This window comes from Eupeodes corollae, chromosome 2 (genome assembly GCF_945859685.1).
Source record: "Eupeodes corollae chromosome 2, idEupCoro1.1, whole genome shotgun sequence".
In the NCBI taxonomy this organism is placed as follows: Eukaryota; Metazoa; Arthropoda; class Insecta; order Diptera; family Syrphidae; genus Eupeodes; species Eupeodes corollae.
In genome coordinates this window covers 55,353,853-55,381,669 of record NC_079148.1, presented here as the reverse complement: position 1 = coordinate 55,381,669, position 27,817 = coordinate 55,353,853, and the positions used below count along the sequence as shown (strand labels likewise).

At 33.9% G+C, this 27,817-nt stretch overlaps 3 protein-coding genes across 7 annotated transcripts; 2 read left to right on the top strand and 1 right to left on the bottom strand.

Annotated features, from left to right (window-relative positions):
- Positions 1–1,357, top strand: LOC129944022 (steroid receptor RNA activator 1). Of its 2 annotated transcripts, none has more exons than XM_056053157.1 (3): positions 1–144; positions 218–739; positions 809–1,357. In XM_056053157.1, the coding sequence occupies exons 1-3, from the start codon at positions 114–116 to the stop codon at positions 1,087–1,089; spliced, it is 834 nt and encodes a 277-aa protein (XP_055909132.1). In that variant the 5' UTR covers positions 1–113; the 3' UTR covers positions 1,090–1,357. The 2 variants fall into 2 exon arrangements, with proteins under 2 accessions (XP_055909132.1, XP_055909131.1); XM_056053156.1 differs by having other exon boundaries at positions 215–739.
- On the bottom strand, positions 1,310–11,038 carry LOC129944023 (C-factor). The gene is made up of 5 exons (XM_056053158.1): positions 10,905–11,038; positions 2,179–2,230; positions 1,918–2,108; positions 1,711–1,860; positions 1,310–1,653 (listed from the first exon to the last, which is right to left on the bottom strand). Exons 1-5 carry the CDS (start codon positions 11,028–11,030, stop codon positions 1,429–1,431), a joined length of 744 nt encoding a protein of 247 aa, XP_055909133.1. The 5' UTR covers positions 11,031–11,038; the 3' UTR covers positions 1,310–1,428.
- LOC129944021 (thioredoxin reductase 1, mitochondrial) lies at positions 10,572–27,308 on the top strand. Of its 4 annotated transcripts, none has more exons than XM_056053154.1 (6): positions 10,572–10,733; positions 21,019–21,236; positions 21,302–21,432; positions 25,794–26,023; positions 26,085–26,841; positions 26,918–27,308. In XM_056053154.1, exons 1-6 carry the CDS (start codon positions 10,712–10,714, stop codon positions 27,045–27,047), a joined length of 1,488 nt encoding a protein of 495 aa, XP_055909129.1. In that variant the 5' UTR covers positions 10,572–10,711; the 3' UTR covers positions 27,048–27,308. The 4 variants fall into 4 exon arrangements, with proteins under 4 accessions (XP_055909129.1, XP_055909126.1, XP_055909130.1 ...); XM_056053151.1 differs by lacking the exon at positions 10,572–10,733 and adding an exon at positions 11,223–11,363; XM_056053155.1 differs by lacking the exon at positions 10,572–10,733 and adding an exon at positions 20,764–20,916.
- The last annotated feature ends 509 nt before the right edge of the window (positions 27,309–27,817 follow it).

Below are 27,817 nucleotides of genomic sequence, written 5' to 3'. Positions count from 1 at the left end.
AGTGTGACGTTTAGTAAAAACGTCAATCGCGATTGATTTATTTTGCGAAACAAAATTTTCTTCTTTATAAAAAAGCATTTAATTGTAGTTATTTTCCATTTGTGCCGTTTAAAATGTCCGATAAAGCACCCCCAACTTCCTCAGGTATTATTTCATCCATAAATTCATTCAATAAATAAAAATCGCTCGAATAATTCCACATTCATCTTCAAAGCAGGCCCAGGCACACATACCCCAGGTTGGAATGATCCACCAAAACTACAATTCAATGCCCTCCCAGCATCTGGCAAAACTAAACTGAATCTGAACAAGAGAATTGCATTTCCACTCCAGGGTGGCCCAACAACTTCCAAACCAACGGCAATAGTCCAGCCCAATCAGACTAGTGCGCCGTTGCCCCTGGCGATGCCACCATTAGTGGGGGCGTCCAATAGTCAACACCCAGTAGCTGTTGTTCATCCGATGCCTAATGTAAATGCGCCGCCACCATCCCAACCTCCTACGGCCGCAGCTCAAACGTCTCCTCTTCAACCGCCAACAGCACCCTTCCAAGAACCGGTGCCCGATGACGCACAGCAATTTGCTCTAGGAATTCTTCGTTTGCAGTTGATCAAAGTTCAAGAATCACCCAATGTGCGTCTTGATGAGATCCAGCGACGTGTCGGTGTAATGGAACAGCTCTGGCAATCAGGAAACTTGACCATGCCAGTTCAGGCAAAAATCTATAAAATTGCCAAAGGTACCTTTTCTCTCTCTTTTTAGAAGTTTTCTCGGTCTGTTTGAACCTCGAATATTTCTTCCCCATTAGCTGTAGAAACAAATAGCATGGCGGAGGCAATGGAAACATACACATCTCTGGTTCTAAGCCATTCCAATGAGTGCTCTACCTGGGCCGTAGCCCTACGACACATAATCTTGACTCTTCAACCGAACAATGCACGACCCCTTCCGACTGTCGACGAATACCAAATCACCGCCTCGGCCAGCAACAGCAGTAGTCCCCAGGCTGCGACGAACTGCGTCCTTGTTCCAGCAATGCCTCGAATTACAAACCCCAACGACAGAGGTAACCCAGTGCAACACATTTGATTGTCTCCCCAACAACAGCAGCTGGACGAATCTTGAGTTCTTGTATTGTATTGTGAAAGGCCATTTTTGATGTTTCGTCGTTGTCGTTGTCTTGATAAAAATCTCTTCACGCCCACACGACACACCCACTTCTCAGCGCGGAGTTTCTACTTAGGATCTTGGCTTTGATTTTTTTTTTTATTTAAACAAAAAACAAAAATTGTGAAAGGAAATGCATGCATTCAACTACTGTTATATTTATTTTAAATAAAAAAACAAATTAATTATATTTTTATGAAAAACAGAAACAAACGCCACGTTTAAAGGGCACGACAAAATTCGAAATGCGGTTTAGTTCTTCTACCATGGCAAAGGTTTTCCGTTGTGTTCGAAGAAGCCACCGTTATGGGACTCGTTCATGGTCATCAGGGTTTCTACGATGGTTTTTGTACTTGTCTCCACATCCAGTGGGGCTTTTGGGCCGCCCATGTCAGTTCGCACCCAGCCTGGATGAATGCTCACGCAAAGTATTTTGCCGTCCTTCAAGTCGAGGCTCATTGATTTGGTTGCGGCATTGAGACCAGCCTGAAAGTTGAAAGTTTGATTTAAGTGTTTGATTGGTTTGTGACAATGGGTACTTACTTTTGAAGTTCTGTAGGCATACATGCCACCAGAGTCATTCTTCTGAATCGAGGCCAGAATCGAACTCATATTGATGATGGCAGCTCTATTCACACCCATGGGCAGAGAAGCATTTGCCTTTGAAGCTTTGTTTATAAGGGCAGCAAAAGCCTTCGAATATAAAATAAGTTAGGTTAGGTTTCTTTTATAAAAAAAGGATGTACTTACCTTTGCCATCATAACAGGTACAACGGTATTTGTGGTTAGATTGTCAATCATCGAATCAGCTTGTACGAAATTGAGACGAGTCGATTTTGAAGCTATTCCAGCGTTGTTAATGAGAACATTGAGTCCATCATCTTGGACAACGTTGCTTACATCAGTGACTAGCTTACCATAGGCATCGAAGTGTTTTAGATCTTTATTGTCAAACAAGAAGAAAATGGTGTAAAAGACAAGGAATTGCAATTCTAAGCGAGTTAGTTTTACCTATCTCGAGGATGTGTAGGTTGTTGTGTTGAGAACCGAGTTCTTTAAGATCCTAAAATGTATTTTTAGTTTAAAGTAAATTAATAAATGGCAAATTTCAAAGATATAGCTTCAAGCTTAAGAGGTGTATGTGTTTTGTGTTAAAAATGATTGCGAATGTTCGTGTCTTTTTGAGTCATGTTTTACGATGGAAGAAGAGAGCTTGGCAGCGCACATAACATAGACCAAAGTTATTCGACGTTGGAATACAAAAAGAGACTATTTGTGTAACTAAAGTAAGAAGTTTTTAAATATTTTGACTTAGTTATTGCAAAAGTGTCTATTTTATTAACTTCAATACTTAAACTAAATTGATCGACAAGGTTTTCTATCTTACAATAAAATTGCAGTTTTGCAATGGGTTTTGATGGCCTTAATTCAAGTCCGACTTCAAAGTTAAAGTATCACGGAAGGTTTTTGAGATATTAGTTTTTGGGCTTGTCATTGCAATTGATAAACATAGAAACTTGCATTGGGAGGACTGCGCTGCCTGGCGTCATACTTAGTGCATCGCCTCTGTAAGCTACTTTGTCAAGGTTCGAATCTCACTGATACGGTAGAAAGTTATTGGATTAATATCCACGAACCGAAGATTAAGTACTACAAATAAAGCAATCTGATGATCGGTTTGCATCCGTGAAACATATGTAATTCCAGCCTTGTGGTAGCACAATCAAGTTGTTGTAGTATTCAAACATTATTAATTTTCGTAATGGTTTTTAAAATCTGTAGTCCCCTTCTTTAATATATATATATTTATAAGATTTCATATAGTATTTGAATCTTCATCTTGTTAGATTTCATTTGTCTTACAAAAATTTAAAAGAAAAACCATTTATGCTAAAATGGTTTGTTCTTAAAGAATCTGTTTTCCAGACAATTCTATTATATCAAGTTTTTGAAATATACAGTGAGTGCCATTAATATTTTTTTTTTGTTTCTTTCAACAAAAACACTTTACTTTTCACTTTTAACTTTAAAAAAGTTAAAAAACAGTTTTTCTTTATAATATTTTATATTTAATAATTTCAATATAAATCAATTTTTGAATTAAAATAGGAAATTAACATAAATAAAGAATACGACAACTCAAAAAATAACACTTCATTAAAATTCGTTTTTTTACATACTTATATTAACTTTTTAATTAATATTTCTTGCCATTGATTTTAATATTTTGTTGGGTACTCTCTTGGATAAAACTCTGTCCAGTCGCTTGGGCATATTTTTTATAATTTGTTGAAGGTTTTCAATGCGCATTCTACTTGAAGCCGTTGCTTTATTGCATTTATTGACGAGACAGGGTTTTAGCGAACTCGACGGTCCAATTCATCCCACTAATTCTCGATTGGGTTAAGGTCTTGAGATAGTTATACTAGTCTGGGAGGCGACCGTAGGGTACCCTACCTCATAAGCCGACTGGAATTGAGTGCCAGAAATGGATAGAGCATGACGTGGCATCTACAAAACTGCAGGGCGGGCTAACTTTCGTTGGGCCTTGTGGTGGCAAAATGGCTACTTCCGGTACCGTTTTTTGGTACATACCTACCTCATAAGCCGACTGCAAAAATGTACAACGGGTCTATTGGGATTTACTTACAGATTTAAAAACAGGAGGGCGGGCAAAAAAAACTCGGGCCAAACCGCTTGTCCGCCCATCTAGAAAAACGGTATTTTTGGTACAAACCTACCTCATCCGCCGACTAGACAAATGAGGTATCAAATGAAAGCTTAGACTCTCTAGATTAAGAATCCGTTGGGCGGGCTAACTTTTGGTGGGCCAAACATGTGCCCGCCCAGCTGTTTTTGAAAAAAAAAAATATTAAAATTCATTAACTTTTTACTTAACGTAATTTCAAAAGTTTGTATCTCAAATTAAAGAAAAAAGGGTGAGTTGATTAGTTTCATTGTCAACTCAATAAAATCTTTAACTGAATTTGTAAAAATTTTTAAAATTACTTTAAACAAGTATTTTACCATAGTATTATTTGTCTTAATGTTAATATTAAGAACATACATAAAAAACATGACATTATTTTCTGCAACAACAATTATCAACATAACATTTTCATTTGTTTCATATTTTTCATATTAAAAATAAAATAGTAAAGATGATAAAATTAATATTAAAAAAATGAAAATAAAATTATAAACCTGTACCAACATTTTTATTTGCGTTACATTTTTAACAATTGTCATCAGAATCTTCATCACTTAAATATTCTATTTCGTCATTTTTATCTTAATTAAAAATAATTTCATCAACATTTAGAGGATTTGGTTCGCCTTGAAACCAAACTGGTAATAACTGGCCATTTTTTTATCTCCCATTTAAAATTTTCTGAATTGAGCTCAACACAATCTGCCTCTGATGCATTTTGACATATTTAACTTATTAATATAAGAAATCGTTCTCTGAAATAATTAACATTTTAAAACAAAATATTAATCCTTTTGATATAAATGTAGAGAAAGGATTTTTATTTAATATAACAACAGTTAGAGCGACAAGATTTTATTTTAAATGCAAATGAAATTGTTGAAACCCAAAAACATAATTTTATTAAAGAGTGTTCAAAAGACCTTAATCGATTAGCAAAACCGATTAAGCGAAATAAAGTTCTTAACTTTGCGTCTGAATGCTTAAAGAAATACTAAAAGGGAAGTGATGGTAAAAAACAGGGTCTTATTAACGCGATGTCTTTTTGAGGTTTAGTTTCGCAAACATTTAATAAAATATCAGAAATAATTTTAAAAAGAGTATGTTCTACTGAGTCTCGGGAGATACATATTGTTTTGAAGTTATCAATTAAGAATTCGGATCATTACAATAGAAATGAAAAGGAAAGCACAAATTTTACAATATCTGGCCCACTACAAAAAAGAAGAGAAGACTTCCTTAAATGTATCAAAAATCCAAATTTCAATTAATCTCTGGTAAGATTCTTAGGGCAACATTGGGAGGATAGTTCATTAATTCCAATTTTGAGGGAAAGGAAAGTTTTTTTGACGGTTGATGATAAGTGTATTTCTTACGAAATTCAAAATGAATCTATCTCAAAGTGTGAAGAGCCCCAATACAACTGCACAAGGGTGGATCCAGACTTTTCATTAAGGGGGTCAGAACCAAAAATAGTACTTTTAGCAACAAAGTTTAAGGAAGTAAAATATAAATGTTGTTTTCATAGGTATACAAAATATAAATAATTCAAAATATAATGGGGGTCATATCCATTAACGTAATACGATTAGTTCTGAATTGAAGGGCATTCCTGCGAAAAAGCAAACAAATTATCTCCCAGGAGGGAGAGGGTCATGATCCCTACCCCTTGGATCCACTATTGCAATTGCAGTCATAAAATAGCCCACACAAGGCTAATTTACCGAATTCAAATAATACAATTCGAGCGTCTGACACGGATATTCTTATTATTTTACTTTTAAACATGCATAAATTACAGCATTTAAATATTTGTCTAACTAGTGGCAACTGAAAAAGGAACAATAAAAGTTGCATGCATTGTACAGAACTTGCCGCAAAACTAGGGATGAGTTTGTGTGCTGCATTACCTGCATTTCATGCATTCACAGGTTGTGGCTACATCCAGTTTTTTTTCCAAAAAGGAAAAGCTAAATCTTTCGAAATACTAGAAAAAAATGTTCATTATCAGGCCGCTTTTGAAAAACTAAGTAATGAAGCTCAACCTTAAGACGAAAAAAGCACTCAAATAATTCAAAATTTTACTTGCCAAATAAACGGCTTAAAGAATTGCAAAAGCGTAAATTTAGCAAGAGTTCAAATATATCAAAATCTATATGGTTCTAAAAACGTATCTTCTGGTAATTTTTTTAAGAACATAAAATATTTTATCTCCAGTTCAATTTCACCTTGTTTTAAGCCATTGTTTGAAAAAACAAATATGACAATATTCATAAATTGTATGTGTCAAAATGCATCAGAGGCAGATTGTGTTGAGCTCAATTCAGAAAATTTTAAATTGGAGATAAAAAAATGGCCAGTTATTACCAGTTTGGTTTCAAGGCGAACCAAATCCTCTAAATGTTGATGAAATTATTTTTAATTAAGATAAAAATGACGAAATAGAATATTTAAGTGATGAAGATTCTGATGACAATTGTTAAAAATGTAACGCAAATAAAAATGTTGGTACAGGTTTATAATTTTATTTTCATTTTTTTAATATTAATTTTATCATCTTTACTATTTTATTTTTAATATGAAAAATATGAAACAAATGAAAATGTTATGTTGATAATTGTTGTTGCAGAAAATAATGTCATGTTTTTTATGTATGTTCTTAATATTAACATTAAGACAAATAATACTATGGTAAAATACTTGTTTAAAGTAATTTTAAAAATTTTTACAAATTCAGTTAAAGATTTTATTGAGTTGACAATGAAACTAATCAACTCACCCTTTTTTCTTTAATTTGAGATACAAACTTTTGAAATTACGTTAAGTAAAAAGTTAATGAATTTTAATATTTTTTTTTTCAAAAACAGCTGGGCGGGCACATGTTTGGCCCACCAAAAGTTAGCCCGCCCAACGGATTCTTAATCTAGAGAGTCTAAGCTTTCATTTGATACCTCATTTGTCTAGTCGGCGGATGAGGTAGGTTTGTACCAAAAATACCGTTTTTCGAGATGGGCGGACAAGCGGTTTGGCCCGAGTTTTTTTTGCCCGCCCTCCTGTTTTTAAATCTGTAAGTAAATCCCAATAGACCCGTTGTACATTTTTGCAGTCGGCTTATGAGGTAGGTATGTACCAAAAAACGGTACCGGAAGTAGCCATTTTGCCACCACAAGGCCCAACGAAAGTTAGCCCGCCCTGCAGTTTTGTAGATGCCACGTCATTCTCTATCCATTTCTGGCACTCAATTCCAGTCGGCTTATGAGGCAGGGTAACCTACGGTCGCCTCCTGGACTATACAGAAGCCATCCCCTTACAACATGCTCCTTGTGCTTCGGGTGGTTGTCCTGGTAAAATTTGGAATTCCTTAAAATGCCCATTTTCTCAGCACTTTGCCTTTAATTTTTGTTTTAGGATCCTCAAATAGTATTCTTTATTCAATATACCGCCGATGAATACTAAATTTCCCATCCCATGTGCCTGACTCTATGCTTCACTGTTGGCTTTGTGTTCCTGCTTTTAAGCTCTTCATTTGGCTTGCGCCACACCATAATTCTTCCATCAGATCCAAAGAGGTTGTACTTACTCTCGTCAGCAAATATTACATCATCCCACCAAGTTGCATAATTATTTTTGTGTTCCCTCGCAAATTTTGATTCGAATGGCTTTTATCTGGCAACACGTAGCCATTTCTTTATGGTTCTGAGTACTGTTGATGCAGATATTTTCTTTTTGCATTCCATTAACACTTCTTGCACAATTTTAGGTGCACTTAAACGAGGATGTACTTTAATTTTTCTTACTATAAGCCGTTATTCTTTTATTGTTAACTTTTTTGGTTGACCCACCTGCTTTTTTAGTTCGATCCTTCCTTTCCTTTTATACCTGCGAACAATATCACCGACTTCATGTCTTAAATATCAGCAATTTTACTGTAGGTTTCACCTTTATCATGGTCAAAAATAACAAGGTTCCTTTCTTCAAGGCTTGCATTTTTTCCTTTGATTAACTTTTTAAATAAAACCAAACGATCTTACACTACGTTGTTTTAAAAATATATGCATACGTCTAGTGAACACTTTATTTTAACGGTACTCTTGAATAGACAAACTGTTAATGGGGACAAATGTCAAACTCGGCAAAGAAAACACTAAACTGAATATTAATGAAGCGCTTACATGTGTCCTTTTTGCGTTGTTTATCGTATATCTTAAGGCAGTGAAGTGATTGCACCATTTTGTTAATGAAATATTTAGGGAATAATATACTAATTTATAAAATAACCAAATAATAAACCTTAATTCAACTTTTACTACGAGAAAAACACCAAAAGTATGTTTAAGAATAAAAACCGAATATTATAATGACATTCACTGTATGTAAAAAAATCATATTGAATATCCAAAACGTATTTTTCAAAACTATGAAAGTATTAAACTCAAAGCTTCATTTAAAATCAAACAAAGCCTTCTAACTAATGACAATTTGCCGAAACTAAGTAATGACACTAAAATGATTTAAACTGTATCTAGAAGACAAAGATAGTTACTTTACAAACTCATCATACAAATTATTGTTAAAGGATATGTTGTGTTTTAACGTAGCCTTAATACACCCAATTCTGGTTGGCTTTAGCGTTTTTAAAGATGTATATTTTAAAAACATGGGGGCTATTTCAGCAAACACTTTTCAACTTTGCAAAAAATAAATAACATCCTGCGAAGTAAAGTACAAATAGTGTAAGAGAGAAATACATCAATCATATTAATCGATACTCGATGAACTACTCTACAGAAGGGTTCTTTACTTATTCCTTGCATAGATGCAACACTGTGATATTGGGCTTCATTCCCATTACAATGTAGTGTACACAAAAGTTGTTACAAAGGACTTAAATACATATTAAGAATTTTAGTTTATTTCAGATTTTAGACAAAAGGAATTCGACGTTACTTTTCCATAATCAAAAACTATCTTTTGTCGAAAAATCATTTCCTATATCAATATTAATTGTTGCTTTAAAAACACTTTAGTCACTTTTTAACTTCTTCTTCTACTACTCTTTAGTCACTTTTTAACTTCTTCGTTTTATTTAAAACAGCTTTTTAAAAGAAACATATAAACTATCAAATTCAATTGAAAAATAGCTACGCTGTTGATAGATTAAAACACCTCTAACAAATCAGACATTTTTTAAATTGAGATAAATCAACAAGTTAACCCTAAAATTAAAAAAGTCATGTTCTTTAGATTATTCGTCAAAGTTATCATCATTTTTTGTTGTTATCATTTTCAAAACGGTTTTCGACAACTTTTCAAAACAAGCTCCTGTTTGCAAATGAAAATTTTCCTTTGCATTTCTACTAAAAACCTTTTCCAAATTCAAAATACAATTTTCAAAGTCTATTGTTTGGTGAAACAAAAAGAAAAAATACCTACGTTGAAAAATAATAAAACTTTTTAATTTTCAGAAAAAGAGTTTTGTTAAATGTTTTTATCTGAAAATTTAAAACTTTTTAATTCAAATATTTCCTCTTTGCAAATTTGCAAAAATGCGAAGTTAAAAAGTGAGAAAAGAAACATTTAAACTATCAAATTCAATTAAAGGATAGGTACGATGTTGATGGATTCAAAAACCTCTAACAAATCAGACATTTTTGAAATTGAGATGAATTATCAAGTTAACCCTAAAATTCAAAATTCATGTTCTTTAGAAAATTCGTCAAAGTTATCATCATTTCTTGTTGACATCATTTTCAAAACGACTCATTTCTTTTTAAATAACTTACGACAACTTTTCAAAACAAGCTCATATTTGCAAATGTAAATTTCCCTTTGAATTTCATTAAAAAAGCTTTGTAAAATTCTAATTATAATTTTCAAAGTCTATTGCTTGGAGAAACAAAAACAAACAAATACTTTGAAAAATAATAAAACTTTTCACTTTTCAGAAAAGAGTTTTGTTAAAAGAATTTTTTTTAAACTTTTCAATTCAATAATTTCCTCCTTTCTAATTTGCGTTTGGTGAAACGTAATATGCAAAGTAAACATGCGAAGTTTTTGAAGTGGAACCGGGGCCCTGATCTCTTCCTCATATTCCATTAAAAAAAGTAGTGTTTTGTTTTTTCCTACATAGCAAGATCAAGATTCTTATTAGTATAGGTACATTTTTATCGTTGGTGCAATCAAATATTTCCATTTTTGAAGATATACTTAATTTGGGTTCAGATTTTTTTGTCTAAACTTAAAGACAGGCTTCCATATACCAGAGACTGGGTTTAACAGCGCCTTTAACTTAACTTGATTAAAAAAACACTGTTGTATGTTCAAAACTAACAAACAAAAACAACACAGACGCTTTTCACTCAAAAAAATAAATAAAAATAATGCATTCCTTTAGAAGTGCCAATTATGACGAAATTCTGTCTATTGGAATGATGACTCGATCGTTAATCAAACCCTTCTAGAACCTACAATCTTTAAAACAATCTACAATTAAATAAGTAACAAAACAAAAGATTATCGAATAATTTGTCGTCATCATCAAGAAAACAACAAAAATATCCCAATTCTATAAGGAAATTTCTTTAATCAGATGAACACTCATTCCAGTGGAAGAATACACAATTTCCCATCCCTCATGAACACTATCAAACAAACCCAAAATGGAATATATTAAGAGCGGATAAATTCCGTCACACATCATTCTCTTGCTTCCAGTCAACTACTAAAGTTCGAGTTATTTGCTAGCTGCGGCAATTAAAATAAAAACTTTTTTATTCCTCGTTAATTGTGTGTAAACTATTTGTACTTTTACATTTTGCATATTTAATAAACATCATGGCACCAATTGGAAATAGTAGTAAGTCAAATTGAACTTCATTTTTGTATCACACTCAAAAAAATAGAAACCGAAAAATAAAACAATTCAATTATTCCATCCCATCCGCATTCTGTCATCTCTCGGAAGACGACGAACAAAAAAACGAACCTATTTAAAAAAAGAAACGAGAACGAAAACGAAAACACTCACCCCAGCTTGTTCGATATTACGGCATGTTGCAAAAACGTATTTCGGTGGTTTTGGTAAATTGAGGAACGTCTTGACCAATCCCAATCCAAGTCCTCGGTTGCAGCCCGTTATTAAAATCGATTTCATCGTGAACCTCGCACAAATCTGAGTCAAAAAATTGAAAGAATTGTCTAGAACTTTGCCTCGCTTCGCTGTGGAAATATATTCGAACAAAAAAAATATCTACTAACTCGACAAGCTTATCTGTGCTTTAAGACTTTTATTATAGGTCTTCTAGTTGATACCGATAGCTAGCCTGGCTTGTGTGAATGTGATTAAGATCCGGTATTAGTGTGTTCTAAGTTCCAACCAAACGTTCGGGAAAAATGTCGATATTAACTATTTGGAGTCGCAGATCCACGTTAACCTTGATTCGAAACTCGGTTGAAAGCTATTCGCGAAGGTGTTTTGCTCACAAAAGTAAGTATATAAAGTTCCGTCCCGTTGTCGTCGTCGTCTTCGTCCGTAGAAGCAACACAAGTCACAAGAGTGATGTGATGAAATGATGACAAAGAACTAGCTAGCCAGGAATAGTCAATAGTTTTCTTGGGGGAGATAGAGTGCAACGTCACGATGACAAGAGTTATTTCACAACACAAGATGGACGCGATCAACTGTCTCGTTTTTGTTTTACTACAACTCAGTGCGGTTTCCCTGTGACTGTTGAACTTTTTTTTAATTACGTAATTTGTTTTTGGTATCTCAATTCTCAAGTACTGGACATAGACTCACAGACATTAGACAGAACAGAGCAACCGGTTAAAGTTGTCGTCATGCATTTTGGCATAGAAATTATGTTATGTAGTATTTATAACGGAGAAGATTTTTCCTCTACTCTGATAAAATAAAATTGACGTCACGGTTTATTTGACAACTGGAATTGGGAAACATGCCGGTTCTGCTTCGGGTTTGTTCATTTCGTATTCCGTGATTGACCTTGATTAATGTACGTGTATGGTGTGGTGTGATGTGATTTGTGTTCAGCGAGGGCGGACGAGGTGATTGAAGGGTTCCTTGTCGCGAATAGTTCAGGGATGTTAAAAAATAAATAGAATTGAGAGACGTCATCGCTATTAGGTCGGTTTAGTATTTATTTTGTCGGTTGGAAAATCGAATGTGGATGAATTCTTAGGGAAAACTTTCTATTTGGATCTTGTAATTAGTGTCATAATTCATAAAAATTAATGATTCGAAATTGTATTAAATCCTAAACTGGAGTTATTTTTAGGTATCAACTTTCCATTACCGCAACACGAATTTAACACACGTTTTTTTTTTTTTAATTTGATAGATATGTGCAAATAAATAATAATTATAGCAATTTTAGAGCGAGAAAAGATTATTTCTATTTTAAATTATTTTTTAAAAATCACTTTTTCACATACAAAACACGCAAAAATGATTGATTATGATGACATTTTTCCTCTGTTTTCTGGTCCGTTCTGCCATAGGTACTTTTTTTTTGGGGGGATTTCTTTGCTTTTAGTGCTCAAATGAAAAAAGTACTTTGCATATACCCAAACTCGCACCCACCTCAAATCCTATAAAGAACACAAGCAGGGGGGTTGCAGGGGGGGCAGCATGGCCCCCCTTACATTCCTAGCTGTTAGTACGCCGTGCTATCAATTAAAAAAACTTGTTTTAAGCTCCAAAAATAGTAGCGTTAAGTCCGAAAGAGAAAATATTTTTTTCTATGACTTAATGTTGTTTCCTCGCCCTAATATTTGAAACATGTTCTATTGAGACCCCTACCTAGCTGTAAAAAAATCAGAAGGAAATTCGTGCTGCGGTAATGGAAAGTCGCCCCCTATAGTGAACCCAATCAGGGGGGCAGCATGGCCCCCCTTACATAATAAGCTGTGAGTACGCCTCCGTGCTATCAATTCAAAAATACTTAGGCTCAAAAAAATAAAATAAAAAAAAGTCCGAAAAAGAAAATATTTGTTTCTATGACTTAAAGGTGTTCCCTCGCATTAATATTTAAAACATGTTCTTTTGAAACCCCTGCCTAACTGTAAAAAAAATAAGAAGGAAATTCGTGCTACGGTAATGGAAAGTCGGTCCATTTTTAGAAATAGAAAGCAACTATTTGTCCTTTTGTATCGTTTTAATTGAAATAATCTACAACTTATATTTTTGGCATTCCTTTAGAAAAATAGATTCAAGGAGAAACAAAAAGAAATCCGTTAAGATTTTTATATGTCGTCGTTTTTATATGTATTTCCCTTACGGCATATGAAAGGGTGTGTTTTTAATCCATGATTAATCTAACTTCCACTTTGATACGCACCTGTAAAACAAAATAATGTTAATAATTATGGACTAAGTTAAGCAGTCGATTTATATCGATTAACTCTGGGGACTGTTTTCTAACTATTGTTAAAGGTGTTTAACTATTGTCGTTTTGAAATGTAAAGATTGTTAATTTTTTAAAAATATGGAGTCTTATCGTTCCTAAACTTATTATTGAAGAATAAAATAGTAACGATTTCAAACAATTCACAACCCAATTTTGGGGGCTGAGTTGAAAATGTTGAAAGTGAATGATTACAAACAGTTATTTCTTTTTTTTAACTTTGGAAAAAATATTGGCGCAAAATTTTAAACGTTTAGTAAAATGTTAACGTAGTGAATGAAGCTGATATTTCGAATTAATAGGTCCGTTTAAGCTTTTTTGACTTTGTTTAATTTCACGAGCTGTCACTATTGAGATACCGTTCGGGTGTTAATTTTTGTAATAAAAGAAATTAGTAATTTGACAATGGGTTCTTTACAATTTTTTCGCCAATGAATAAGGTGGCGCAAAGGCACGTAGAGAATCAAGAACCTAGTGACTTACAACTCTCAACTATTTCTGTGTGCGAGTCATGGTAAGAATGGGGGCTTACAGTTTGTATGCCAAATCGGAACGAATAATTCAAAAAATTCTCTTTTCATGACAAGAATTTTTTCTGGACAATTTGTCAACTCATCGCAAGACGCAGTACCCGTGAAAAAAAACTTAGGAAATAATACCAAGATCTCCAGCGTGAAATATTAACAATTGTGGTTCCTAAATGATTCTAACAATGACACTTGAACAGACCCATTGGGAAAAACCTTCTTGTTTCAGCAAACTGAATACCAAATACGAATCTTAAAAATAATCAGTTTTGTTCGGTAGAGAAAAGAATTCAAATATAATATAATAATTTAATTTAATAATTTAATATCAAAGAATGCAGTTGACTGCGAATTAAGTCTATTGTGATGTCTAAAGCTGACCATTCCTTTTCTTCATTGAATGGAACGTTAGCCAAGAAAAATCTCTCTTCCTATCAAGTGAAGTGAAATTATATCCAGCTGATCATTCATTCAACTAAAAGCTCTGAACTTCATAAGTGCGATTTATTTATTAAATGCACAATTTTCTTTAAAGTTTTATGTAAAAGTGTTCTTTGTCATATTGGAAAAGTACAAAACACAACTTATAATGGACTTGTTACATGTTTAAGGATTTTTTTTTGTATGTAGGTAAAAATGTTTTTGGTGGTTTCTGCAAGTAAAATATAGACAAGTTTTAAGTTTAAAATTAATGTCATCTGAACTGAAATTAACTAGTTGCCTTGGTCTGAAAATGAAGTCCCTTATTCGTTTATACAAATTTAAAACCTATGGGACAAAACAATTTACTGGTATAACATTTATCAGACAACTCTTAACATAGAGTAGTACCTTAAAAAAGTGTATTGTTTATTCACTACGAAAGTGAGATTTATGCCATTAGAAGGCAAAAGTTTAACTTAGAGTTATTCTGTAATCCCCGATTAATCAAGCTCATACATCTATACTATCTATGAAAACCTAACCCATTATGAATAAACTAACTCTTACTCGGTACTGTCCTTTTTTGAATCCTAAGTATTTTTTTTGGAATAGCTCTTACGTATTTTGAAGTTATTTAATCATTTTTTTTTTATTTCCATGCAATGAGCACGTTGGTAAAATATTAAACTTTATCTTATCTAATATTCCAAACCACAATCTCTCTCTTCATTAATAAAACCTCTTTCCATTAATATCAGTGGATTTATCTAGACTGCGTGTATGTTCAATTGTACGCGTACCTGATAGGAAAATCAGCAGAAATACGTTCCCGAACTCAAGGTCACATCAATAATATCACGTGAATGACGTATTTAATCGAGTTTACTTGGAAAATGCTTCAATATACATTACATTATCCATGCCAATCTATTTTTGTTTAGAAAATAAGTGTAATTGCAATATCTCATTAAACATGTGGTCGTTGCTTTGGTTCAAAAAACCCTTATTGTTTTTGTTTCGAAGCAATATTGTATTGTAGATAAATTTGAATGAAATAACATAACTGGTTTCGAAATGTATTTTAAAAAAAATCATTTAAAATTGTTACCTACAAATATCTTAGTCATAGGTAGATAATGACTTGGATGATATCATCAAGCTAATTGTTTAAAAATGAAATTGTTCAATTTTTCTTTAAAAAGTAGTTAATTTAGTAAAATTCCTTGTCGATTAAAAATAAATGTTATTTTAAATAAATATACGTTTACAGACATACATACATGACATGTACATATTTATAAAATTAATATTCAAAAATAAAATAACAAACAATTATGCATTCAGTTGAATGGCAATCATCACAGACATTATTATAATTTATGCAAAATAAAACTCGACTTGTTGGCATCAGACAATTGTTTTTGTTGTATTTACTTAGTCTATCCTGATGTTGTTTAAAGAGAATAAAAAATAAAAACACGTGCTTTTGGTAATATAATATATTTCTCATCACAATTTAATTTAAATTTAAGTGATAAGCCTTAACATATTTGTAAATATTGTCTATTTTCCACCCTAGGGCATTTTCTTATCGTAACTGTTTAAGGCCTTTTAATAAGTCCCTATCTTTATAAAATCTTATTATTGACAAGAAATCACTTAAATCATTTTAATGGAAATGATAAGGTGTTTAAATTCAGCCTTATTTCGTTTGCATTTATCTCTTAATTAACACTCAGGTGAACATTTTGGTTTTTAATACTTTTTTTTTTTTAAATTGGATACTGTTCTACAATCTACTAGAATGGTGTAAAATTAATTTAAACCATTTTCTTTGTTCTTAAAATAATTGGCCACAATTCTAACAATATAATGATCCAGGTTAGATGATTTTTCTAACAGACTGTTGCTTGGAGTTATCAGTTAGGATTTCTATATTTGTTTCAATCCCTCGGCAAATGAAATGAAATGAAAAAGGTGTCAAGTGACAATTGTTGTAAAGTTTCTAGACACAAGGCTTCTGAGGTATTTTTGTTTAACACATTCTTCCAAAAAGTATACTTAACCCTTTTTAAAAAAATAAAAAGAAGAATTCTCTTAATTGGCAAAGAAAACGAAAGTGTTAATTGACATGTTTTATCTTTTAGTTTCTTTGTTATAATTTCCCTCTGGAGAATCTGAAATTGCTTTTTTATAAAACCAGATATGCTCCTGGGAAATGAACTGCTTTTGCTCCTTTGATTTTTTTTTAATGTTTAGCTTGTGAATCGTTTTTGACTTTGATATTAATACTTGTGAAAATCGAGACTAGGCACAAAATCTTTCTTTACAATATTTGTCTGTTCTAATGCATTTATTGTTAGCTCGAAAGCTTTATTGGTTTTTACTGTTTCAGGTTCTGTTCCTCTTATAAAGTTTGTCTTGAAGATTGAATAGTGATGGAAGATGATTCTCCATGCTTATCACAATAGCATTCTTTTTCTGACTTTTTATTATATGCCTATATTGTTCAGCTCTACAGATAAGCTTATGCTTTCGCAATTCCTTTTGATTTCTTCCGAAATCCCGATCGCTAGCTAGGAATTTTGTAAACGGTAGGTAGGTAGGTAGAAATGGCGATCTCAAGGCAACCTAGTCTGAGATCCAATTAGCGCTGTAGTGTGCCGTTTTGATAACAAAAACTCGCTTAACCTTTGATTGAAAGGGATAGATTTATAGAGAAGCTTCATAGCGATTATGTTAGAGTCATTTTGTCGCATTGAGAAAAAAGATTAGGTCTCTAATCTTTGTCTCAGATAGCTCATCAAGTTCGTGAAAGAATGCTTTTCCAAAGTATTTCATTCTAGTGTTTGCCAAAGCAGGACATTTGCAGAGGAAATGGATTATGGTTTCACTTTCTCTTTGGTCACTACAACTACGGCAAAAGGTGTTGTAAGAGATACCCAACTTCTCTGCATGAACTCCTATAGGCCAATGTCTGGTACACTGCGAAGTACTCTTTCTTCTTCTCATTACATTATAAAACCACATGTCTTATTTAAAATGCCATTGTTTTTTTGTTTGTTCGGGCAAAGGCATCAACAGTGATAGATACAACACACGTTTGGATCCTTCGAACGCAGAGGCTGATTATGGGATTCGCGGCGAATGCTTTTGCTAGCGAATTTGCCATCTTTCAATTATTGCTTTCGCTTCCCCCTTCTTCGTATTGAATTTGACCAAATAATGTTTGTTGGCGAGTTGAAATCCGACAGCTGTTCGCTGTTCGATTTGGTGGATTCTTTCTTGATTGTAGTTATAATACAATGTGAGTTAGCTTTATTTAAATTTTCTTATAATTTATCGACAAAATATAAAATTTTAAAATTCATTCAAGTAAAGATGAAAAGAAGCAAACAAATCGACATCTATTTTTGGCTCTCGTCGAGTTTATGAAGAAAAATAAGGGCATTAAACGGAATGAATGCCATTGCTGTTCTGATCCTTGAATTCCTCATTGATCCCTTCAAAATGAACACAAAAGCTCTCTTTTAAAATCGAAATAGTTTGATAAACCAATCAACTCAAATTTTGAACAATAATTGATTCATTTGATTTAAACTAAATGGGAAAAAATACTAACTTAGTTGAAAGGAGAAGAATTGCTTCTCAGTAGTCTCCTGGACACCCGTAATTTTGAGGATTCATGGGATTCTTCAAATTCCTCCCTTTCAGAATAAATTACACTATTATTGATTCCATTTTTTATGATTTTGTTTCTTGAATAAATCACCGCACATTTGACAAATTCAATCAAAGCAAAATTTGTGGAAAGCTATCAAACCAAAAGTGTCAAATCACTGAAATATAAGAAGAACCATTTTAGCTTCGCCGCGAATTCATTAATAAAGAAATACGACGCGAGTCGAAATTTAAAGGTCGATTTGAAAACGATCCGACGCGAACCTAGAAATCAGCCCTCTGTCTTGTCGAGCTTTTGCCAGAGTCACAGGTGCTACATGTATCACTTCTTGGTAGGCGGAAGTAAATTTATTTGAGTCGTTGAAAAGAAATATAACATCTTTGCCTTCTACGGTGCAATCGATTCCCAATGTATAGAACAGAAAAACGAAAATTCACTTGGAGGTGGTAAATAAGAATTTCATTATGATATGTCATTTTCCTTACTTAAGTCTTATAAGCTTTAAGAAGAGTATAAGTATGCATTTAACTCCCTCATATAAACAATATGAAGTAGCATTGTATTGTTTTTATTATTTGGATTCAAACATTTTTCAAAAACAATCTGAAAGTAAAGGTCGTCGAAAAATGACGATAAGACAGAAATCTAAATTTGCATTAAGCCTAATCAGTTTTGCTTAAAAGCATTCAAAACAATTACTTTTCTCAACGTTTAAATTATATGTCTATTCTCTTACAGGAGAATCATTTAAGTTTTTAAACAGAAAAATAATCTAAAAAATTGCAACGTTAGCAAGTAAATTGTATCTTTACTGATTTCAGCAAGGTATTTTACAAATTGTGTCATAAAACATTACTTTGAAAACTAGCACAGCAAGGTTTTAACGACTTTTTCATAAAATTAATTTCCTTATATTTAAAATATAGATGTTAAAGTTTTAAATTTCGTAAAAATTAGTTTGTTGTGAATTCTGGTGTACCCTAGGGTAGCCGTCTTGGTCCCATTCTGTTTTTTTATAAATGATTTGGTTTCGATCATACAAAATTCGTCTGTCCTAATAAATGCTGATGACATTCTCAACAAAAAGACCCAACTCTATATCTCACTATCTTCTCCTGCAATACGACTTAATATTATTCAGGGAATAGTGCAAAAATAATCGTTGACAAATGGAAAACCATGAATTTTATACGCAAAAAAGTTCCAATTGTTTTTATTTACATGTTTGGTTCTTGTACTTTAAGTAGAGTATGTGTAAGACGTTTCTGACTTCGGTGTTGTCTAAGATTCTAAACTATCATTTAATGAACGTATTAATTTCATATTTATAAAAGCAAATAGAGTTCTGGGTTTCATTAAGAGATTTGGTGGTGATTTCCATGGTCCATATTTTTTAAAATTACTTTTTGTTTCATTTGTGAGACCAGTACTGGAATATATCTGTACACTATGGTCACCTTATTACGACGTACACGCCACAAGACTCTAAGCAATTTAGAAAATATTTTTACGTTTCGGTCTACAAACCCTTCAAAAAAGACAAAAAGACTTTCTCTTACAAACCTTACATCTTTGACAAATCATAGGAAGTAGTTTCAATTTTGTAATATTGTTGGAATATTACCATCGGTTCCTGGTGGTTTAAACTTTTGTTTTAGTCGTTCTAGTATAAGACTCCAGGAACCATTGAATACTAATTTTACGAGACCAAACTATAGTGTAAATAGCCCCTTAAATCAATTAATTGAAATCTATAATAAATATCACTCTTGTATTAATTCACCAAATGATAATATAAAAAGTATAAAATGCAAATTAATGTTTTTTAACAGCCTAGTCTAAGTTTACGTTTTAAGTATGTATTATATTTATAAGAATTGTTCAATAAGTATCTCATTTTGTGCACCTTTCATGGCATTCATAAGGCATTAACATTCCTTTGCAAGCAACATTCTGTTTTTTTTTGTATTGTAAAGAATCTTATTGGCTAATGTAAACTTTTCACATAAGCACGATTCGATTAGTGTATGTTAATCGAATAATAATATGTTTGAATCATATTCAAGAGAACCCTGACGTTGAATATTACTTCGTTGCATCTTCATAGTCCATTACCATTATAATAACTTAAAACTGAAAAAAACATGTAACAACGATATGCATGAAAGGGTTAGTTCCACTGTTTGAACCATGGTAAATGATAAACAGTATGTTTTGTTTTAGAAGACACTAATGACTAATGAAGGCCACTCATAGTTTTCTGTGCTGCTGTGAATCAACTGGACTAAAATGAATAATTTAGAAATAGAAATATTCCAAACACATGTAGAACTTGTAAGCTGAGTTACAATATTTAGACAATGAGTTATATTCATAGCTTTTGAGTGTCTTCGGCCTTGAACTTCTAAAAAAGTTACAGTGTTTATATCCATCTATTAATCATTTCTTTTAGTATCCTGTCTTTGTTCTCAAATAAACATTTATTCATATTCCAAAGCTATGAAAATATACAACAAAAGAAAAGCTCTTCTATAGGAGTTCTCATACCTCTTTTATCGCAAGTTGTAAAAAACAAAGTGTAATACAAACCTGTTGACGTAGAACTCAATTACTCTGGATGACGAACATTTTCTTTTTATCTATACATTTTTTTCCATCTATGTTGATCGACCAATGTTACCTTGGCGATTTGTGGTGGAAGAACGGAAAAATGTATAGTGTATGTGCAAAAGCAATTACACCTTACTTTTGTATTTCTTCACAGTGAATAAAATTATCACACAAAGTGTGATTGAGAAAACTAACAGCAATATTTTCTCATTATAAATAATATAATTAGTTAGCAAAATTATATTTAATAATTATAATTATTAACTATATTTGAGATGGGAGTGTTTATATCACATGTTCATAACAAATTAAACGACAATGTAGTTTGTTGGGGGAAAAAGGATTCGGTTTTATGAAATATAACTGATGAAATGTGTGAGTCTGGGGAAAAAGACTTGAAAAGTTCCATAAAAACCAAAATAAAATTCAATGATCTAAAGTGCTAACGAATTCCTCTATTTCTTTTCTTCCATTTAGACTATGATTATGACTTGGTTGTCATCGGAGGTGGATCTGGTGGATTGGCCTGTGCTAAAGACGCTGTAGCGAACGGTGCTAAAGTAGCTGTACTGGATTATGTCGTACCAACACCAACATTAGGCACCAAATGGGGTATTGGAGGAACTTGTGTAAATGTTGGATGCATTCCCAAAAAACTAATGCATCAAGCCGCTCTTTTAGGTGAAGGAATTCATGTAAGTTATTTAAAATTAGTCTTCAAGTGTGAATTTTAAAATATTGTAATATATTTTTATTACAGGAAGCTGTAGCTTATGGTTGGAAAGTTGAAGGTGTTGAAAAAGTCAAACCAGATTGGTCAAAACTTGTACAATCTGTGCAAAACCACATCAAATCAGTTAACTGGGTGACCAGGGTCGACCTTAGAGACAAGTAAGTTTTATTTAAATTTAATATTTTCGATTGCGTGCTGATGTGACCTTTAGCTTAGTTACATAACAAAAATTTACTTCAAAGGGAATATTTATCTCACATGCTGTCAATTTTCTCATGTCTATGTTTTTTTTAATAGATTTTAATAATAGATTTATTTTGACGGCACAACAGTAAAATGTTATCATTATTTCTTTATTTCGGAATCCATAATATTGAAATGCATTTCATTAAAAAAAAAATGACAGTGACCCAATTCAATTAAAACAACGACCAATAAATAAATAACACAATAAATGTTTGATAACATTGTACTTAATGTTATGTAGTTAATAAATTGCATTGAACCAAAAAGCTTTGTTCACAAATTTACGATATTTTCAAAGAAATAATAAATTAAATAAGCACTTTTGATATCCACAAAATAAAAAATGCTGGTGTGCCCCAGGGCTCCGTTTTGTCTCCGGTTAGGTTATAGTGGCTGTCCAAGATGGAAACGGACACACTTAGGCCAGGTTAATGGCCCATTGCGATACCACATGAATCTTGAGGCTTCCTCCTAAGCTCAATGGAACCAGTTAGAGTCCCTTACGAAACGTGAGAGGCTGATTATACCGATATGATTTAGATCGTTTAGATCGTTAAAGAAGAATTCTAGGTAATTCTTGCGTTTTCGAGCTAGAGCAGGGCATGTGCAAAGAAGATGAAGAACCGTTTCTTCCTCTTCTTCGTCCATACAGCTTCTGCAAAAGTCATTTGAGAATACGCCTAGTCGCGTGGCATGCTTTCCTATTAGATAGTGTCCGGTTATGACACCTATTATCGAGCTTATATGCGATCTGCTTAGAGAGAGCAAGCACCTTGAACGTTTTAAATCCAGTGTTGGCCACATGTTTTTTGTGGCTTGACACGTGGTGATGTTGGTCCACCTGGTGCCTGCCCTCCTCGCAGCGTCTTGCATTAGTAGCAGTTTACAAGTAGCGATTGGTATGCCAGTACTTGCCAAACGTGGTAGGATGGGCTGTACTGTACCGTTCCTGGCGAGTTCATCTGCCTTACAGTTACCTGGAATGTCTCTATGGCCCGGCACCCAGCATAAGTGAATATTAAACTGCTGCGCCATCTCCATTAGAGATGATCGACAGTTATGGACTGTTATAGAGTTTGTAGAGACAGAGTCCAGAGATTTGATAGCGGCCTGGCTGTCGGAGAAAATACGGATATCAGATGTTGATATCAAGCATTGAGGCGAATAGCCGAGCTTGCAGCTATTTGTTTGCTAAATATGTCAAGAGGTGTAAGGTAGAGCAAGGTGTCCAGTGCTGCAGACGGGGTCGTGCGAAGCGATCCGCTTATACACAGGCAGGCGGAACGTTGGACTTTATTTAACTTATCCCTGTTTATACCTCTCTCTAAAGCAGTCCACCATACTGCCACACAGTACGTTAAAATAGGTCTGATTACCGATGTGTATAGCCAATGCGTGATTCTGGGCTGTAAACCCCATTTATCACCAATAGCTTTTTTGCAAGAAAAGAGAGCTACAGTAGCTTTTTTGACTCTTTCTGTACGTTGCGTTTCCAATTTAGATTTTTGTCTAAGACAAGACCTAAGTATTTAGCCTCGTCTGAGAATATTAATTGGATTCCTTTAATATAAGGAGGGTTGACAAATGGAATTTTGTATCTCCTCGAAAATAAGACCAGATCAGTTTTGTGTGGGTTAACACCCAGTCCACACCGATCAGCCCAAAGTATTAGTCTGTCTAAGGCATTTTGTAAGAGTTCTTTTAGGATATTAAGATGCTTTCCTGAAACTGCTATAGCAACGTCGTCCGCATAGGCTATCACTCTGAAACCCTCCGCATCCAGACTAGCTAGGATTTCATTCACCACTAGGTTCCAGAGGAGAGGGGATAGAACACCACCTTGCGGTGTCCCTCTACTAACTAATCGTCTGCTAGAAGATTTGCCCAGTTTTGAGTTAATTATTCTGCTAGTAAGCATTAAATGAATTAACTCCCGAAGCGAACTCTCTACATTTAGAGATGTCAGTGCAGATGTGATTGCAGATGTGTCCACGTTGTTAAAGGCACCTTCGATGTCAAGGAAGGCAACCAAAGTGAACTCTTTATGATGGAGGGAATATTCGATGGTGCGTACTAAAGTGTGTAACGCTGTTTCCACCGATTTGCCCTTACAGTAGGCATGTTGAGACGAAGACAGAAGTCTTGTATCGATACGTGCCCTTAAATGGATATCAATCAATCTTTCCAGGGTCTTAAGAAGGAATGATGATAGACTTATAGGTCGTAGATCTTTAGGATTGACTTGGTAGCATTTACCTGCTTTAGGTATAAAAACAACTTTAACTTCTCTCCATGCCGAGGGAACATGGACCAGGTAAAGACAGCTGGTAAAAATTGTCTCAAGGATTGGTGCAATTATATCAGAAGCCTTTTGTAATTCGACTGGTATTATACCATCTGGTCCTGCAGCTTTAAATGGTTTGAAGCTGTTGAAAGCCCATTGTAGCTTATCCTTTGTGATTAGACCTTGTGGATATGTTGAATTTGAACTTGAACGTACAAAACTGTTGCAAGTTTCAGTAAGAGAACTACCAGGAAAATGAGTGTCCAATAGTAAGTTCAGCGATTCATTACTTGAATTTGTCCAGGAGCCGTCTGTATTTTTCAAGCAGAAGTTTCTTCTATCATGCCACAGATCGCCAAGAAGATCGCTTGGATTTCCTTAGTGCCTTCTTGTAGATTCTTAGGGATTCTTTGTAGGAGTCCCAATGAGAGGCTAGTCTTGCAGCTTTGGCCCGGTTGAAAAGTTTCCTGCATTCCTTCCTGAGCGAGTCAAGCTCTGAGGCTCACCATTGTGGTTTCCTCTTTCCTCTTATGTGTATAAGTGGACAAGCAATTTCTAGCGATCTGTTCATAGCTGAGGTAAGGTCATTGACTTTTGTTGTCAAGTTCGTTAGCGTTAGAGGAAGGACTAGATAGTCCAGGTTCTAGTAAACTCTGTAATGAGTTCCTGTATAAAGCCCAGTCAGTTTTCCGATAGTTTTGAAAAGTCAATGGACTCGGGTTATCATCCACATTTATATTGAACTGGATATATCTATGATCAGAGAACGAGTGTTCTTTGGATACTTTCCAGTCCAAGATCATATGGTGTATACTATCTGAGACAAGAGTTATGTCTAAGACTTCTTGTCGAGTTTTAGTTATGAAGGTTGATTCATTACCAACATTACTTACTAAGAGGTTAGTACCAAGAATATAATCAAAAAGAGACTCACCTCTGTCGTTGATATTCGTACTGCCCCATACAGTATGATGAGCGTTAGCATCAAACCTCGTTTAGAATTTAATGCTGCCTACTATAGCAAAAGCGTAACCCTCCCTCAATGCCACTATCCATGGGTGGTGCTTGTGTCGAGAAGACTGAATAGTTTCCAGTTCCATCAAAAAGAACTTGTTGTGGACCGATCACATATTCGACATTATCAGAAATGCTGCTTAGTCTTTAGGTTTTTTCCGACGGCACGCAAGTCCAGCTTAGCCTGTTTACCCTTGAGCCCAACTTCGGCCGTACTATGAAGTACAGAGATTCTTTTTTTAGCCGTACTTCGCGAATATGGAACGCCCTGCCATGCTCTGTCTTTCCCTGTCATTGCAATGTTCAGAAATTTAAAACCAATGTACACCGACACCTCCTATCCAACCTTTCCCTCTTTTCCTAATGCTCACACTGTGTCTTTATATATTAATTAATTATGGCTTATTAAAGGTATACAAAACCCTTTTAGTGTTCGCTAATTAATAAAAAAAAGAAGTTTTTTACCCCTTCTGATCTGGCTATAATTTACAAAGCTTTTATTCGTCCAAAACTCGAGTATACTTCTCATTCTAATTTCACACCGCTGCAAGGTCTTATGCCTTAGATTGTTTTATCAATATTTTCACAAGCAATTCTCTAGTGAATTAGCCAGTTGTTACCTCGCCTTAAACATTTCAACCGTAATACCCGTACTTCTAGGAATGGATTTCGGAGGTACTGTTAATTATAGAGATTCCCTCCTCAGCCGTACTACCCGAATGAGTAACGCTTTCCTAGAAATTTAATGTTCAGACATTAAAAACGAATGATATCGATGCATCTCATTTCTAATCCTACCCTTTGCTAATTGCTCGCACTGTGTTTAATTATTATAAGAGTATTCATAACCTCTTGAGTGCGCACACAAATAAATAGTAACCACTTGCTCCAACTTCTTTTAGTTAGATTAAAAAAGATGCATAAAAGAAGATTATGATGTTATTATTTGTTCTAATCAATTTCTTCTAATTTTAGAAAAGTCGAATACATCAACGCATTGGGTTCATTCAAAGATGCCAATACCGTTATTGCTCGCATGAAGAATGGCACTGAGAGAGAACTCACAGCTAAGAATATCGTTATTGCTGTTGGTGGACGTCCCCGCTACCCTGACATCCCCGGAGCGGTTGAATACGGAATAACTAGTGATGATATATTCAGTTTGTCTCATGCACCCGGCAAAACCCTGGTAGTAGGAGCTGGATGTAAGATAGCTTTTTTCTCAAATTTAAATTAAAATATTAACTTTAATCCATCTTCTTGCAGATATTGGTCTTGAATGTGCTGGTTTCCTTAAGGGGCTCGGTTATGAAGCCACAGTTATGGTTCGATCAATTATTCTACGTGGATTCGATCAACAAATGGCAAATATTGTAGCCGATGCCATGGTCGAGAGGAACATTCCTTTCCTGCGTAACACAGTTCCAAAGTCTGTTGAAAAAACCGAAGATGGACGACTTCTTGTTAAGTACGTTAACACTGAAACCAACGAAGAAGGCAGCGATGTGTACGACACCGTTCTGTGGGCTATTGGTCGTAAAGGTCTTGTTGACGATTTGAAATTGAACAACGCTGGTGTTGTAACCAAAGGTGATAAGATTCCAGTCAACGAAAAAGAGGAAACCAATGTCCCTAACATCTATGCTGTTGGTGACATTATTCACGGTAAACCCGAACTGACTCCGGTGGCTATTCACGCTGGTCGTTTACTGTCACGCCGTATTTTCAGTGGTGCTACTCAATTGATGGACTATGACAACGTAGCCACAACTGTGTTCTCACCCCTCGAATACAGTTCCGTAGGTCTGAGTGAAGAGAATGCCATCGCCAAGTATGGCGAAGACAATATTGAAGTATACCATGGATATTATAAGCCAACTGAGTATTTCGTACCACAAAAGAGCGTAAGATATTGCTATGTTAAGGCTGTAGCTGAACGCTCGGGAGACCAAAAGGTTCTAGGTCTACATTATATTGGCCCAGTTGCTGGTGAAGTTATGCAAGGATTCGCAGCTGCAGTGAAGTAAGTTTTTTTCTTTTCTATTTGTTCTTAAATAATTCTAATAAAATTGTGTTTTTATTTTTTCTTCAACTTCTAGATCTGGTTTAACAATAAAAATTCTTTTGAACACTGTTGGAATTCATCCTACAACAGCTGAAGAATTTACACGTCTGGCAATCACAAAACGCTCAGGCTTGGACCCTACCCCAGCTTCTTGCTGCAGTTAGATTGTATGTTCATACAATTAAATCAATATCAAAATGAGCAGCAGCTTAAGTGTCTGGCTCAATATCTACATAATTTTCTTCACCAACGAATCAAACAAATATTCCTGTCCTGAAAAACTCACATTGTTAACTCCATTTGATAAGGAGCAAAAAAAAATTTTAAAAATTGTTTTTATGATTTTCCACTATATGTTTAACATGAGTATAAAAATAATTTCTATTTATTTAAGTAAAATAAAAACTATACAAAAGAAAATATAATTTTCAATCACTTATGGAGACGGACAATGGAACACTTAAGCTAAGCACCAGTATTTAAACATTTTTATATCGTTTCAATAAAATGGCTACACACATTTTTAAATAAAATGCATTTCATTTTTAAATGGAAATAAACTACGTTAAACGTTCAATCGAACATAAACCGTGAAGGCGATAGTCAGTACGAAAGATAGATTGATGGTTTCAAAGCTAAGAAAATTAACTTTCAGTAAAGTTTTATATGTAAGAATATCTTTAAACTAGCCAATACGACAGGCGTAAAAGGTCAAAGGTTTTTTAACCAAAGAAGGTATTTATCAATATCAACTGACCTTGATTTCAAACTATTTTGAAATATAGATAATGCAATAATCTAATTTTACTTGAAACGATTTGAAGATAAAAAAAGGAGATCAATCATAGATAACAGTTATACCAAAAAAGAGAACAGGTTGAGGGGAATCACATGTATCTTTGTCCTCTAAAAGTTCCTAAACCAATGATTTGAA

Excerpts from the sequence above, each read along its gene's own strand:
- LOC129944023 (XM_056053158.1), bottom strand. The coding sequence starts at position 11,030 with ATGAAATCGATTTTAATAACGGGCTGCAACCGAGGACTTGGATTGGGA. Across the intron at positions 2,231-10,904 it reads GTAATATCGAACAAGCTGGG|GATCTTAAAGAACTCGGTTC; the intron begins GTGAGTGTTTTC and ends AATACATTTTAG. Across the intron at positions 1,654-1,710 it reads ATGCCTACAGAACTTCAAAA|GCTGGTCTCAATGCCGCAAC; the intron begins GTAAGTACCCAT and ends TTCAACTTTCAG.
- LOC129944021 (XM_056053151.1), top strand. The coding sequence starts at position 11,270 with ATGTCGATATTAACTATTTGGAGTCGCAGATCCACGTTAACCTTGATT. Across the intron at positions 21,237-21,301 it reads TTTTAGGTGAAGGAATTCAT|GAAGCTGTAGCTTATGGTTG; the intron begins GTAAGTTATTTA and ends TTTTTATTACAG. Across the intron at positions 26,024-26,084 it reads CCTGGTAGTAGGAGCTGGAT|ATATTGGTCTTGAATGTGCT; the intron begins GTAAGATAGCTT and ends ATCTTCTTGCAG.
- LOC129944022 (XM_056053156.1), top strand. The coding sequence starts at position 114 with ATGTCCGATAAAGCACCCCCAACTTCCTCAG. Across the intron at positions 145-214 it reads AGCACCCCCAACTTCCTCAG|CAGGCCCAGGCACACATACC; the intron begins GTATTATTTCAT and ends TCATCTTCAAAG. Across the intron at positions 740-808 it reads AATCTATAAAATTGCCAAAG|CTGTAGAAACAAATAGCATG; the intron begins GTACCTTTTCTC and ends CTTCCCCATTAG.